The sequence below is a fragment of the Mesocricetus auratus genome, unplaced genomic scaffold (genome assembly GCF_017639785.1).
Source record: "Mesocricetus auratus isolate SY011 unplaced genomic scaffold, BCM_Maur_2.0 Super-Scaffold_100081, whole genome shotgun sequence".
Taxonomy (NCBI): Eukaryota; Metazoa; Chordata; class Mammalia; order Rodentia; family Cricetidae; genus Mesocricetus; species Mesocricetus auratus.
This window is the reverse complement of record NW_024429237.1, coordinates 445771-459927: the sequence shown is the minus strand read 5'-3', so window position 1 is coordinate 459927 and position 14157 is coordinate 445771. Positions and strand designations below refer to the sequence as shown.

Genomic DNA, 14157 nt, shown 5'->3' with positions numbered 1-14157 from the left:
TTTTTTAGACAGGGTTTTACTATATAGTCCTGGCTAGTCTGGAACTCACTATGTAGACCAGACTGACCTCCAGCTCATAGAGATCCACTTGCCTCTGCTTCCTGGAACTGGGATCAAAGGCGTGTGCCACCATACTTAGCCTGCCCCGTACTTTGGAGACCAGGTCTCACTGCATGATCAGGGCTGACCTGGAGCTGATGGGCCTTCCTGCCTCAGCCTCCACAGCGCTGAGGCACCTGGGTCTGTGCCACCCGTTCCTTTCAGCAGTCAGTGTTTCTGTCTGTGAACTCAGTGAAGTCTGGTAACGCTGACTCCCATACCAACAGCTGACTCCTTGAATGGTCAAACAGTGGTCCACTAACGTGACAGGACCCCATCCCTGCTGGCCTGCAGCTGTGTCCATGTGATAGGATTAGTACCTGAGAGGGCGAGGGTGTGTGTTCGGTGTCTGCACACACTAAAGATGCAGAAAGGGAAAACAAGGCCTGATGGTGGCGCTGACAGCCGCTGAGAGCGGTCTCATGGCCTCACAGTGACACTGTGGCTGGGGAGAGGATGATGATGCGGGAGATGACACTCACAGAGTCAAGTGTGGCTCTGGTGACCCATGCTAACCCTTAACAGCATCCCTTTGGTACTAATAGGGCCTTTAGACACCTGCTTTCGTGGCAGGGAGGCTGCCTGTACCAAGTGTCTAAGGACCAGTCAGAACCAGCAGTTAGCAGGCCATGACTGGCACAAGCACCTCATGTGCTCCGTGCAGTGCGGGGCTAGTGGCTCACCCTGCTTGAGTCTCCTCATTCTCCACATACACAGGGATCAACACATTGGGAAGGTGATAGGTGACTTAGGACCCCAAGGCAGCAAGAGAGGTAGGCAGGTGGACACAGGGCCTCATGGTACCCCTACCCCTAGATGCCTCCAGGAGTCTCCCTGATTTTGTTGAGCTGGACCTCCAGGGTAAAGTGCTGCCTGAGGGCGTCGGCCCTGGGGATGTCAAGGCCTTCCAGGTCCTGTACCGGGAACACTGTGAGGTAGGGCAGTAAGATGGTGAGTGAGTGGGTGTGTGGGCCAACCTTGAATGCAGCTGGCTTCTGCCTTGGGCAGGAAGCCCCATGCTGGCCTTGCCCCATTGTGAAATCCTGTCCCTGCAGGCCATTGTGGATGTCATGGTAAATCTCCAGTTCACACTGGTAGAAGCTCTGTGGAAGAGTTTCTGGAGATATAACCTTAGCCAGCCCAACGAGGCACCACCGCTGGCAGTGTGAGTCCCCAGGGCTTGGAAGAGGGTGATCCCTGCATGTTGGAGGTTACACATGCCCTTAACTGGACATTGGGTGGGTTCCTACAGGCAAGACGAGGCAGAGAAGCGGCTGCCCAGGGCCAGCCTGGTGCTCCTCTCCAAGTTCCAGCCTGTGCTGCAGTGGACCAAGCACTGTGATAATGTGCTGTACCAGGGTCTGGTGGAGATCCTCATCCCTGATGTTCTGCGGCCCATCCCCAGTGAGTCCTGGTGGCTGTGCTCCTTTCCAGAAAGCATCCCTGCCCACCTTGACCAGCACCCCCATCCTCCACAGGTGCCTTGACCCAAGCAATCCGGAACTTTGCCAAGAGCCTGGAGAGCTGGCTCACCCATGCCATGGTGAACATCCCTGAGGAGATGCTGCGGGTGAAGGTGAGGGGTGGGCTGGGCAGCCAGGCTGCAGCATCAAAGGAGAGTTTTGTCTGCTTCCCTGCTGTGTACCTGTGAGAACTGTTCTCCTTGACGACCTCAGGGCAGCCCCAGGCATTGCCTTCTGCTGTATACCTTCCGGACCCATTTCTGAAAGACTCCCAGGGCTTCAGCACTTAAAACATTCATTAGTTTAGGTAGAGTCTTACTATATAGTCCTGGCTGGCCTAGAACTCCCATTGTAGACCAGAGTCTCCTCAAACTCATAATAGATTCCCTTCCCTCTGCCTCCTGATGCCCAGCAAGACTGTATTCTGAAACAACATAATGAATGGTGGTTCACACTTGTAGCTCCATCAGTGCAGGGCTAGCTTTGGCTTCACCAGCCCGGGTCAGAGACCCTGTCTGAAAACAGCAAAACCACACAAATGGAAGTCTTGTCCCTGACTGAGAGAGTTTTTTAATGCATGAAGAAATGAAACAAATAGCACCTCATTGATGCTGTTCATCCACCAAGATACACTCGCTCAGGTGTCTACTTCCTTTTATCAAAGTCCTGGAGATAGAACTCAGGGCCTCAATGAATAGTAGGGAGGTAAGCACTTTACCACCAAGCTGCACCCCCAGCCCAGCCCAGAGATGGGTATCTTGAGTCATCTCTCACCTAAACAGGAAGGATGGGGAGGGCCTAGCAAGAGCAGAAGATGCAGGAGGAAGGCCTTCAAACTGGAGAGCCTCACAAAGCCCCCTGGTCTGTGTTGTATGCCTTCTTTTTTTTTTTTTTTTTTTTTTTTGGTTTTTCGAGATGGTTTCTCTGTGTAGCTTTGGAGCCTGTCTTGGAACCCTGTAAACCAGGTCTCGAATTGAGCTCACAGGGATCTACCTGCTTCTTGCCTCCTGAGTGCTAGGATTAAAGGTGTGCACCAACACCACCCAGCATTGTGTGCATTCTTTAAGGACTGATGGCAAAATGGGGTTTGTGGTGATAGAACTCTTGTCCTCGAGGATCAGGGATCTGAGACTACTCTGAGACAGTAATTTGCCCTTGGAGACAGAGCTCAGTGGCACATCCTTTGCCTAGTTTGTGCAGGGCCATGGGTCCCGCCTCAGCGCTGGAGGGGCAGTGTTGTTGTCTGTCATTGAAAGCGGCATGAGTGGGTGTGAAGATGCAGCCAGCACAAAGGATGAGGTGGGTCTCCACAGATCTGAGCCTGGTCAGCATTCATAATTTTGGGCTGGGGGTAAATACCAGTGGTGAAGTATTCTGACTTGGTACGAGCATGGTTCCAAATTTGGTCACCATCACCACCAGACGCAGTGAAAAATTAGTTCCATTCAGGGCCAGGGAGATGGCTCAGTGCATAAAGGTGCTTGCCTCCCATGCCTGGTAATCTAAATTTCATCCCGGGACCTAGTGGTGGATGGAGAGAACTGAGTACCACAAGTTGGGTCATCACACAAACACGAAATAAATAGAAAATAGACGGCAGTGGTGGCACACGCTTTTAATCCCAGCACTTGGTAGGCAGAGGCAGGCAGATCGCTTGAGTTCAAAGCCAATCTGGTTCAAGACGGTCAGGAATACACAGAGAAGCTCTGTCTCTGAAAGCCTAAATAAATGAATGGATAGAAAGAAAGTAGTTGCAGTCCATATGCCAGCACAGTAAGTTAAGTGTTCGACCCACACCAGTACTGGAGAGCCACCCTTAGACTCTAAACAGAAGCAGTAATGCACAATTCTTGTTTTTAAGGAAATATTTGGGTGGCCACAGGTGGGACTGGACTAGGCGGGGTTTGTGTGGGAGCCACTAGCCAGCCTACTGTCTTGCATGCAGGTGGCAGCGGCAGGCGCCTTCGCACAGACACTGCGGCGCTATACATCACTCAACCACTTGGCGCAGGCGGCGCGGGCTGTGCTGCAAAATACTGCACAGATCAACCAGATGCTGAGCGACCTCAATAGGGTGGACTTCGCAAATGTGCAGGTGAGCCAGCGTCAGTAGGGCTGGGATGGGAGGGAGCAATGGGGAAAGACCGCTGAGCGGCTACCTGCTGCGCTCCAGGAGCAGGCCTCGTGGGTGTGCCGCTGCGAGGACCGCGTGGTGCAGCGTCTGGAGCAGGACTTCAAGGTGACACTGCAGCAGCAGAATTCACTGGAGCAATGGGCAGCCTGGCTGGACGGCGTTGTGAGCCAGGTTCTCAAGCCCTACCAGGGTAGTTCCGGCTTCCCCAAGGCTGCCAAACTCTTCCTCCTCAAGTGGTCCTTCTACAGGTGTGTGCCTGTAGGAGCGGGTGGGGGTGGGTGGAAGGGTTCTGTCTGGGAGGGATGAGACCAGGGGAATCCCTTCCTCCAAAGGTGCGCTTGTGATAAGTGGTGGGTAGTGGGAAGGAAAGGCCTTTATTAGCTCACGGGGTGGGGGGACAACGACAGCCTGCAGGACTGACAATCTCTTGGTCACTGTCCCCAGCTCCATGGTAATCCGGGACCTAACCCTGCGCAGCGCTGCCAGCTTCGGCTCCTTCCACCTTATCCGACTACTCTATGATGAGTACATGTACTATCTGATTGAGCACCGTGTAGCCCAGGCCAAGGGCGAAACCCCAATCGCAGTCATGGGAGAGGTGTGCACGGTGAGGTATTGGGCATGTGGGTGGGCTCCAGGCAGTAGAACCCGAACCTTTCCCTTTTTTCTTCTTCCAGTTTGCAAACCTGACCACCTCGCTGAATCCCATGGACCCCGACAAAGGTAGTAATGCATATCCCCACCCAGACCCTAGGTTCCAGGGTAGAGACAGTTGACAGGGAGACCAGGTGTCCCTGGGATCTCAGAGCTTTTCACTGAGCTGGGCTTGTTCCCTGTGTTCCAGATGAGGAGGAAGAGGAGGAGGAGGAGAGTGAGGATGACTTGCCACAAGACATCTCATTGGCGGCGGGTAGTGAGTCTCCTGCGCTGGGCCCAGAAGCCCTGGAGCCACCTGCGAAGCTGGCACGGACCGACACACGTGGCCTCTTCGTGCAGGCCCTGCCCTCCAGCTAAGCCTGCGACATCCCTGCCCCCTCTGCCCACCCAAGCTGCCGCTGCTGTCCCTCTAGGCCAGGGACAGTCCCTCCTAGCCAGGGTCCAGTCCCTCAGCTTTTGTGACTTCTGTCACCCTTCCAGCCCGCACCAGAGCTGGAGAGGGTCCCTGTGACAGGGAAGGCTGGGGGAGCCTCCCCTCACATGGAGCCGGTACAATCATGGGCTGGGCTGGGCAGAACCGAAGCTGCAAACCTTGATACAAAAGACGTGCCTTAAGGAACCTGCCCAGGTGTCCCTCTCTTTCCTGCCCCAGCTCGCAGCCCTGTTCCCCCACAACCCGAGGGTGGCAGGTCAGCTCCTCCCCTGGGAACTGTTAACTTATTCTGCTCTCTGGCTTTGCACAGCCTGCCTGGGCAGACTCGAGCCTGGGCAGGCGCAGGTGGGTGGCACCCGGGGACCCCACTGTCAGCAGCAGCAGCCCCACTGCTCCCCTTTCATGGTATAAGTGCAATTAAAGCTGTGGGTGTTGCACCTTCTCCAGAGCTGGGTTCTCCTGGCCCCACAGCCCAGAGAGGGGCATATTGTGAGGGGCCCCGGCCTCCAGCTTCCAAAGAGGAGCATCCGGCTAGCTGCAGGGCCAGTGCTCCAGACCTGAGGCCGCGCCCTGCGCCTTCTGCCCTATCGGCTTGTGACTGAAACCTGCACCCAGAGATGCTTCTCCTCCGTGCTGTGCCCCCGACCCCTAACTATTGTGTGATTAGTGAGTGCCGCTTGAGCGGAGTCAGTAACTTGTTGGGTATTTTTCCAACCATCATGGCCTTATCCGTTCCCGTTTTCTCAGTGTCTTCAATCTGTGATAGATGTTTATGGAACAAAAAGGAAAAAAAAGAAAATCTGGCCTATTGTATAGAAATCACTATTTTGTGTGCTCCGCGTGCTACAGCTTTTGGGGTGGTCCTGCACACTCCCCATGGGCCTCCCTTTCCAGTGGTGAAAGTACCCACACGCGTGGTAGTTTAGTGTGCTGTTTTCTACCTTTTTGTAGTCTTTCTTAAAACAATAAATACTGCTGTGATCTTTGTCTACTGATGACTAGCAGGGTTAGGTGGGGAGTTGGGGGAAGGGATCCTATGTGTTGAGGACAGAAAAGGGACACCAGACAGGCTCAGAAATAAAGCATTTAGTACATGAAGAACAAGGCCAGGTGGCCACAGGGTCCCCACCCCAGGTGAGGGAGGCTGGAACCACTGGGCCTCCCTAAGGGGCTACACTTGCAGCCAAGGAAAGGGCCAGAGCACAGGAAGCAGGACTGGGCTTCGCTTGGGCAGGCCAGGCCTGAGGGGCCCTTCCCTCTGCCCTTTCCCAACTTAAATAGGCATAAATAAGACACATCCAGACTCTCAGGTCACCAGAGGCTGCTGCACCAGTCCCATCCCGCAACCTAACACTAGTGCCGATTGTGGCCCCTGTAGGGCCAGCCCAGGAAGGCGGTCCTCTCCCGGGCCCGCGGAGGTAGTTGGAGTCAGGGTCCAGGGCGGTCCAGCCCTCACAGCACAATCCAAGTGTACCGCTCACTGTCTGCCAGAACCTTCAGTGAGCACCCTGCAGAGAAGGACATGAAGAACCATGACCTACTTGTCTACTCCTGCAGACAACACAACCTCCATGGCCTAACTGGACCCAGAAAGTTCCACTGACAGGCTCCCTGATGACCCCTCCACTCCCTCTCCCACCCACAGTTAAACCCTGAGTGAGCCCCAGGTAGAGAGCACTCACACTCTAGGACACCCTTCCATGTCCAGCATGCACACCCATCAGCACGCTCTGGGACCAGGGTGAGACCAGGTGTACTGCCCAGCGAGGGCACTAGTGTGCAGCTCCTACCTTTGTGCAGCGCCTCATTCGTCATCCTGTTCACGTAGCGGCCACTGCTCTCTGGCACCAGCCACTTCATGACCATGTCCACACAGCTCTTACGGTAGGAGCTCCACACACTGCCACTGGGGACCAGGTGGGTGAGTGAAGAGCTTTCCTGCCAACCAGCCAGGGTGCCCTGGCAACCCATCCTTACCCTGCCTCACCTGGTCTGCCCTTTGACCTCCGTTAGGTCTCCCACGCTGACTGTCTCAAAGATGCCCGTGTTGAGGTCCCAGGCCACCTTTAGACTGGTATGATAGGTCTTTGGTCTGTGGTAGTGGAGGACAAGGAGGTGGGCCAGTGAGTTCCTGCACAGGCTTGTCAATGCACCAGTGTCAGGGTGGGCACTCAGATCTTGTCTGCTCATCCTTTACACCCTGAACAGAAAGGGTCTGTGTATGGCCACCATGTGAGTGTCAGCCAAGGGCCCTGCCACTCACCGGAGCTGGCCTTCCTCAGTGGGGGCTGGGAAGGCTAGGAGCAGCAGGCCAATGTTGATCAGGACCTGATTGGTTTCTGGGCAGACCTGGGAACAGGCAGTGACAATTACAGACAAGAGATCCTATAGCAGGAACACCCCAGCTCCTGCTGTGCCCTGGCCTCACCTCCAGGATAACTATGTCATAGTCACTGAAAGAGCAGAACTGGTGACCCCAGGTGGCATCATGGCGGATAACCTCATTGATGACATACTCGAAGTCCAATGTGAGCTGCTCCACCGTCAGGTACTGGCCCTGGGGACAGATGGCAGAGAGCTTGGTGTAGGTGGTGCCAACCACTCCACAGATCCTGGGTCACCCATGGCCTGCACGATGACTACCCACCTGCATATCTGTCCGCTCTCGCATGGGCCGTAAGTTGCGGCCACGGAGATCAGTCACCACAAAGGGCAGAGAGATCTTGTCATCCTCAAATTCTGGGGAGGCAGGCAGAGGGTAGGAGCAGGCCAAGGGTCCTCCTGGGACTGCCCCATCCCAGAGCCTGTCCCAGGAAGGCCCCTCACCATCCTCAGGTTCTGTCCCTTCCCCAGACCGCAACACATAGTGCAACTTGGTGTAGTTGATGTAGCCAGGCTCCGGGGCAGATGCCTCTGAAGCAGGAGGACTGTCCCTGGGCACCACTTCCCCACTTGGGGCTGGTGGCTCTGAGGACTGGCGGCAGCGGCTGCTTGAGGGCCCCAGGCCCGAGGGCAGCCGAGCTTCCTCCAAGGTACCACCTTTGGCTTCTTTAGCCCTTCGGAAGATGTCAGCCACAAACTCCTTGGCCTTGGCAATGGCTGGTGAGGGCTCCGGGGCCCCAGAAGGCCGAGCTGGAACCACCTCAGGGCCAAGGCTGGGGAAGGCAGGGACTGCCTCAGGGCTCCAAGGTCCTGGAGAGCTGGGTGGGGCTGTGGGCAAAGCTGTGTGGTCATACAGGATTTGGCAGAAACTGCTGTCACCTGCAAGAAACATGAAGGTAGGATATGTCACCACAGTTCAACGTTACTCTGACCTGCCTCAAAGCCTGGATTATTAGAAACCCACCTGAAGGAGCCCTGAAGTCTTTCCTGTCCTGAAAGTAGTGTGAAACCCTTGGAAAGGTGTGAATTCAGAAACCACATACACTCTGACATAAAGACCAGACCTATGCAGACATGCATTCATTCAAGGCTTTTTAAAAAGTATGCTGGGAACAGAACCCAGGGCCTTTTACATGCCAGGCTAGGACTCCACTGCTGAGCCACCCCCAGTCTCAAACCTCATCTTTGAACACTCATCAAGCTACTCAGAAAGGACAGAGCAGATGAGCTGCACAAAGCTTTGCCCTTGGGGACAGTCTGCATGAAGACCAGCAAGAGTCACTTAGTGACTGCTCATGGACCAGACCAGCACAAGCACATATTCATCAGAGGAAGTGGGGGGTAAACAGAGGAGCCCAGCAAGCCACCAAGGAGTGCCACACCTCTCCCTCTAAGCAGCATCATGTCCCTCAGAAGGGCTATTGTCCACGGGGCCATGGTGGGACACTTTCAGGAAAGAACAATCATTGAAAATGGCTTGGCATAAACTTCTGAGATAAGCTGAACACCAACTAGGGACAAAACTAATACAAATCTCCAGGTTACAAGTCCTCAGTCCTGCTTGGGCCTCGTATGGGAGGCCCATGGTCAACAGTCAGGTGGTACAGCTTTGATAAAGATAGGTATCTCTCCCATAGTGACAGAGGTGTCCAGGGCAGGGCCAAGGGTTAAGTGCCCTGTCCCGTGCTGGTCAGCTTGGTCATGTGCACTTACTTTACTCCACCCTTATAGAAATGGTCTTGAGTACTCAAAACATGTTACTAGATTTTCCCAAAAGTAGTCCACAGCTATGGATCTCTCCTGTGTCCAGATGTATGTTGTGGCCTCTCTCTGGTGTCCCACAGGTGACTAACCTGGCTCTATGCTACCACAGGGAAGGCACCAGGAGGCTCCTGCTTCCCCGATATGAACTTGAACACAGACCTGAAGAAGCCAGGCTTTCTCAGAGAGAGGGAGCCAGCAGGGCAGAGCTGTGGGCTCAGGCTCATGGGCCCTAACTCTACTCCTGTCAGCCAGTGACATCACACCACTTCCTAATATGTCACTCTATCAAGACATGGAGAAATGGCTTAGCAGGCAAAGGTACCTGCCACTAGATATGCAGACCTGGATTCAAACTTCCTGGAATCCACTGTAGAAGAAAATCAACTCCTGAAAGTTATCTTGACGTCCATGGTACATGCACATGTACACACTCATGCACAGACAGACACACACAAAATTTTAAGTAATAAAAAACTAAATGTGTCAGGCATGATAGCACATGCTTTTAATCACAGACAGGGGAGACAGAGGCAGGTGGATCTCTGTTGAGTTCAAGGCCAGTCTGGTTTACAAAGCTAGTTCCAGGACAGCCAGGGCACAGAGAAATCCCATCTCAAAAAAAAAAAAAGTAAATAAATAAACAAATAAATGTTATTTAAAAATTAAAAAGGAGCTGGGCGTTGGTGGCGCACGCCTTTAATCCCAGCACTCGGGAGGCAGAGGCAGGTGGATCTCTGAGTTCAAGGCCAGCCTGGTCTACAGAGTGAGTTCCAGGATAGCCTCCAAAATAATACAGAGAAACCATGTCTAAAAACCAAAACCAAAACAAAACAAAAAAAGAGACACCATACAATGTGTTACTGGTATTCCCTGACACCAAGGACACACGGCAGGTACCACTGGCTATGGAGGGCTCACAGCACTGTCCATTGCCACACCATCAACACTGTTTTAACATGGCCTCTCATTTTCACACAATAACAAAACCACACAAGAGTTTACTGCTTAGGACACTAAGTGTAGTGCATTACACCTTTTTCTTGTCATGCTGGGAAGGGAACAGAGTCCTGCATGTGCTCCTCAGGCCGTCTCTAAGCTGAGCTCCCCCAGCAGTGGTACCTCCTGTGTAATAAACTCTAGCCCCACTATTGCTCAAGTAGCTCCTGGGTTGACAAGCTACACTTGAAGTGCTACAAGGCAGTCATGGAACATGTTAGTCCCTTGGAAAGTTCTAGTGCACAGTGCTGTGGGGAGGGCATGGTACACTGGCAGCAGCCTCTCCAGCTCCCAGCCAGGACTCCTGGTTTGCTGAAGGGAAATGGGCCTGCCTGGTGTGGGCCTACCTGCCACGTGGACAGAGACGGCGCAGGCCACCAGCGAGTAGCTGGTGTTGAGCAGCACCACCTGGTCCTTCTTGAGCTGGAAGGCGGGCTGGAAGGTGGGGAAGGGGTAGACCACCTGGTACTTGGTGTGCAGCATGAAGCCATGCCGCAGGCACTGTGCGCTCGGGTCCCCTGCAGCAAGACACATCACAGCTCACTTGATGCTCTGGCAGTGGTCCAGCAGTCACGTAGCCCTCAGGGCCCCTGATGCCTCACCTGGGTGGGCACGACTGGCATCCTGGCAGGCAGCACAGCGACCCCGAGGAGGCACGGCCACAGTGCTGATGTAGATGTCACGATGGTTCTCATCACTCATCATCATCATATTCATGAGCATCCCATTGGCTGAGCGGGTGCTAGGGGTAGCACACCCTCAGCCTGAAGCCCATCTAGGGGCTACCAGCCCACCCTGCCTGCCCCACAGCCACCCTGCCTGCCCCACAGCCACCCTGCCTGCCCCACAGCCACCCTGCCTGCCCCACAGCCACCCTGCCTGCCCCACAGCCACCCTGCCTGCCCCCAGTCTCACTTGAAACCAAACACGATGACCTTGGAAGCGTCACTAGGCCACTCACACACAGTCAGGTACAGGTCACTGTAGATCTCCTCATCCTGGAAGAGCCGCACCTGCCGGACCTGAGCAATATGCTCAGTCAGTGTGAGGTTAAGCAGGGGCCGACCAGAGGTGTAGGCCGGAAGCTCTATACCAGAGCCAGGCTTTAAGAGCTCCCCTCAAAAGCGGCCCAGGAAGGCCTGAGCCAAAGACAGCCTTGGCAGCTGGAGGGAACCTGACTGAATCACCTCCCTGTCCCCGCTAGGTGACAAAGCCCATGTGCAACAGAAACTGAAGCAGTAGCACCCACCTTGGGGCAGGGGTCAAGGATGGAGACTAAAGCCACTGTGCCAACCTGTGTGAATGTAAGAAATCTGCCCGCAGTTGGGCGGTGGTGGTGCACGCCTTTAATCCCAGCACTGGGGAGGCAGAGGCAGGCGGATCTCTGTGAGTTCGAGGCTGGGCTGGACCTATAGCCTCCAAAACAATACAGAGAAACCCTGTCTCGAAAAACCAAAAAAAAAAAAAAAAAAAAGAAAGAAAGAAAGAAATCTGCCCACATCCTGGTCTAAGCCAAGGGTGTCGAATGGGCTGTACATGCTCCTTGAGCCAAATGAAATTACCAGTTTGAACAAAAACACCCAACAGCTCCACAAGGGTTACCCCTGGTACATGACTGCCATTTTATACACAGGACACAGGCTGAATCGTGCAGGGGCCACTCAGACCCTGCTGACTGGAGGGCCAGCCCAGTGCAGGCCTCCTGAAAGGGAAGGCCTGGTCCTACCAGTTTGAGCTTGCTGTGGACGTTGAACTCCCACCAGTAGAGGTGGTATATGTAGAAGGAGAAGTCGTCATCCCCACTGCTGCTGGTGTAGGAGAGGACATAGCGGCCACACTTGGAGAACCCCAGGAAGATATGCCTGTGGAGCAGAATGGGCACAGTGGCCAGGTGAGGACAAGCTCACAGCCCGACCTGCCACCTCCCCACCCGGCCTCAGCCTCACCCTGCATAGAGAAAATCCTCGTCTACGATGCTCTTGAGGGACACGCACACCCTGGGGGGCAGCTTCCGGAAAAGACGAGGAGAGAGCTGACCGCTGATCTGGGGAGGAGACAGTCAGGGCTCTTCAGTCAAGTGGCCTCCCTACCTCCTGACCAGAGGCAGCTGAGCGACCTCCACAGCCCACTGCTAGGCAGAGGGAGACATCAAGGCCACATGACCTCACAAAGCACCCTACCCCCACCAAGGACCCATGCTGCACCCCAGACCCATTCTTTTGGATCCAGAGTCCTTCCAGCCTAAGCCCGACATCCTTTCCCTGTGGAAGGACTCTGGATCCAAAGGGATGGGAGGGATGGGTCTGGAGTGGAAGGATCCCCTCCCTGGGCATTTGGCTCCTTCCTAAAAGCTGACCACGAGGCAGCAGTGGTCCGTGGGGGGGCCATTCATTCATTTGCCCGTTCACAACTGGCCCACACGAGGCCCGTTTCTCTTCTTAGAATGGATTTACGGTGCAGACAACTCACATACAGAGCAAAGGACAATTTGCAGGAGTCTGGGGTATCACACTCACAACTTTATCAGGTTTGATAGCAAATATATATACGTACGTGTGTGTGTGTGTGTGTGTGTGTGTGTGTGTGTACGTGCGCGAACAACACGGACTCATCTTACTGGCCCCGAGCCTCAAGCACCCAGTATTCCCAAACTGTCTCCATCCCATTATTAACCAAATCCTTAACTGCCAACTGCCAACCAACTGTCTCAACCTAAAGCATCACCAAGGAAGGGCCTGAGGAAACTGACAGGCATAAGCTGACCGTTGGGGAACTATTCTGGTCTGCCTTCAAGAAGACAGCCATCTAGTGGGAAAGCTCTGCATGGGAAGGGCTGGCACCTTGCCCTCAGTTCATCTCAACCCACAAAGGGAATGGTCTGTCAGCCCAGCCTTCCAGAGAGGGGATAACCCTTGCCCAGGGAGCGCCCAGGCTAAGGACAGAGCCACAGCCCTGCTAGGGAGCACCAGTTAAAAGGAGGAGGCATGGTTTTGCCCTCACCCAGCTTCCCATTCCGGGTGCACACAGACAATCGTGTTCCACCGTTGCCCACTTAACACGACATTCACGTTCCTACCCTTCCAGGTGTCCTAATCTGACGAGAGAGACAGAGCCCTGATCGAGTGGCCCTACCCTGCAAACACTCCTCCATTCAATAAATGAGGTGGACCCAGGTACACGAACTCCAGATGGTCAGGGTTAGGGTCAGAGAGCGTGCACCGGACGCTGGATGCCCAGAGCCGGTAGCAGGGGCTCTGCAAAGGGGTGCGGTGGGGGCGGCAAGCTCCAATAAGGGGCAGCGCTTTGGAAAACGGGTCTCAACAAGGGTCTTCCCTTCCTCCAGGTTCCTCGGGCGGCCTCTTCAGTAGCTCGCCCAGCCGCCTCCATCCCGCTCCTTCCTGCATGATTCGTCCTGGCTTCCGCCACTCAAGCCCCTTCCTCGATGGTCCGGCCCAGCCGTCTTCCTCTAAGGCCCCCAGCAGGTGACCCGCCCAGCCTGCTCCATCCGAGCCACCAACCTTCGCCTTCCCAGCCGGCGCCTGGGTACCAGCCTCAACCCCACCGTGCCCTCCTCATCCCCCGCCGCCCGCCCAGCCCCCTCCCGGCCCCGCCCCCCACCTCGCCGCGCCGCCCTCTCTCGGCCGCCTCCCGCGTCCCCTCCTCCTCACAGCCCGGCGCGCTCGCCTCAGGCCCCGCGCCGCCTCACCTTGACCCGCTCCAGCTGCTTGAGGACGTGTTCCCGCCGCCGCCCCGCCGTCCGCTTCCCCCCGGCTCCCCCAGGGCCGCCGCCGCCGCTCCCGGCCCCGCTGTTCCGCTCCGATTTCGAGCTGGGCGCCATTTTCACCCCCTCCCTCCACTTCCGGAGCAACCGGTCCCTTAGCCCCGCCCCCTCGGCTTTTTGATTGGCCTTCCCTCCTTACAGCGGCCAGCCGGTTGGTTGACAACCGGCATTCCTGGCCTCTTCCCGCTACGCCTGTCTATCAAAGCTATCTCGGCTTTTGGTTGGTAGAGATAGCGACAGCTCCCGCCTTATTCCCGCCCTTCATTAATGATAGACCACTCAGAAAGCATTCTGGCGCTTCCTCGGCAAGAAAAATCTTAACAGAATAGGCGAAGGTTCCTGCCAGACGTGACGTTGACACGCCCCCAGTGGGTTTCCGTGGAGACCACAGGCCTGTAGGCGGGGCGATGGGGACCCGTGGTCCCAAGGAGCAGAATCCTCACCCTGG

General features: G+C 55.3%; 2 protein-coding genes across 10 annotated transcripts in view; one reads left to right on the top strand and one right to left on the bottom strand.

The window, feature by feature from the left end:
- The window catches only part of Rfx1 (regulatory factor X1), a 31401-nt gene extending 25634 nt beyond the window's left edge, over positions 1–5767 (top strand). For 6 of the 8 annotated variants that reach the window (XM_040736728.1, XM_040736731.1, XM_040736727.1 and 3 more), the window contains 9 exons: positions 916–1034; positions 1155–1264; positions 1352–1503; positions 1578–1675; positions 3508–3657; positions 3736–3944; positions 4141–4303; positions 4374–4419; positions 4541–5767. In XM_040736728.1, the coding sequence (XP_040592662.1) occupies positions 916–1034; positions 1155–1264; positions 1352–1503; positions 1578–1675; positions 3508–3657; positions 3736–3944; positions 4141–4303; positions 4374–4419; positions 4541–4710 (1217 nt within the window). In that variant the 3' untranslated portion in view covers positions 4711–5767. The remainder of the gene's footprint in view (positions 1–915; positions 1035–1154; positions 1265–1351; positions 1504–1577; positions 1676–3507; positions 3658–3735; positions 3945–4140; positions 4304–4373; positions 4420–4540) is intronic. The other 2 variants (XM_040736730.1, XM_040736725.1) reach the window with 1 other exon arrangement.
- Positions 5768–5857: 90 nt separating this feature from the next.
- On the bottom strand, positions 5858–13798 carry Dcaf15 (DDB1 and CUL4 associated factor 15). Of its 2 annotated transcripts, none has more exons than XM_040736732.1 (13): positions 13635–13798; positions 11875–11972; positions 11655–11790; positions 10844–10950; positions 10531–10670; positions 10276–10446; positions 7613–8047; positions 7434–7525; positions 7215–7343; positions 7050–7135; positions 6774–6878; positions 6577–6692; positions 5858–6294 (listed from the first exon to the last, which is right to left on the bottom strand). In XM_040736732.1, exons 1-13 carry the CDS (start codon positions 13764–13766, stop codon positions 6239–6241), a joined length of 1803 nt encoding a protein of 600 aa, XP_040592666.1. In that variant the 5' UTR covers positions 13767–13798; the 3' UTR covers positions 5858–6238. The 2 variants fall into 2 exon arrangements, with proteins under 2 accessions (XP_040592666.1, XP_040592667.1); XM_040736733.1 differs by lacking the exon at positions 13635–13798 and adding an exon at positions 12929–12955.
- Positions 13799–14157: the final 359 nt, after the last annotated feature.

What these genes read in the sequence shown, in the direction of transcription:
- Dcaf15 (XM_040736732.1), bottom strand. Translation starts at nt 13,766, where the DNA reads ATGGCGCCCAGCTCGAAATCGGAGCGGAACAGCGGGGCCGGGAGCGGC. An exon ending in AGCAGCTGGAGCGGGTCAAG is followed by an intron (nt 11,973 to 13,634) that starts GTGAGGCGGCGC and finishes TCTCCTCCCCAG; the next exon opens with ATCAGCGGTCAGCTCTCTCC. An exon ending in TGCCAGTCGTGCCCACCCAG is followed by an intron (nt 10,447 to 10,530) that starts GTGAGGCATCAG and finishes GTCTTGCTGCAG; the next exon opens with GGGACCCGAGCGCACAGTGC.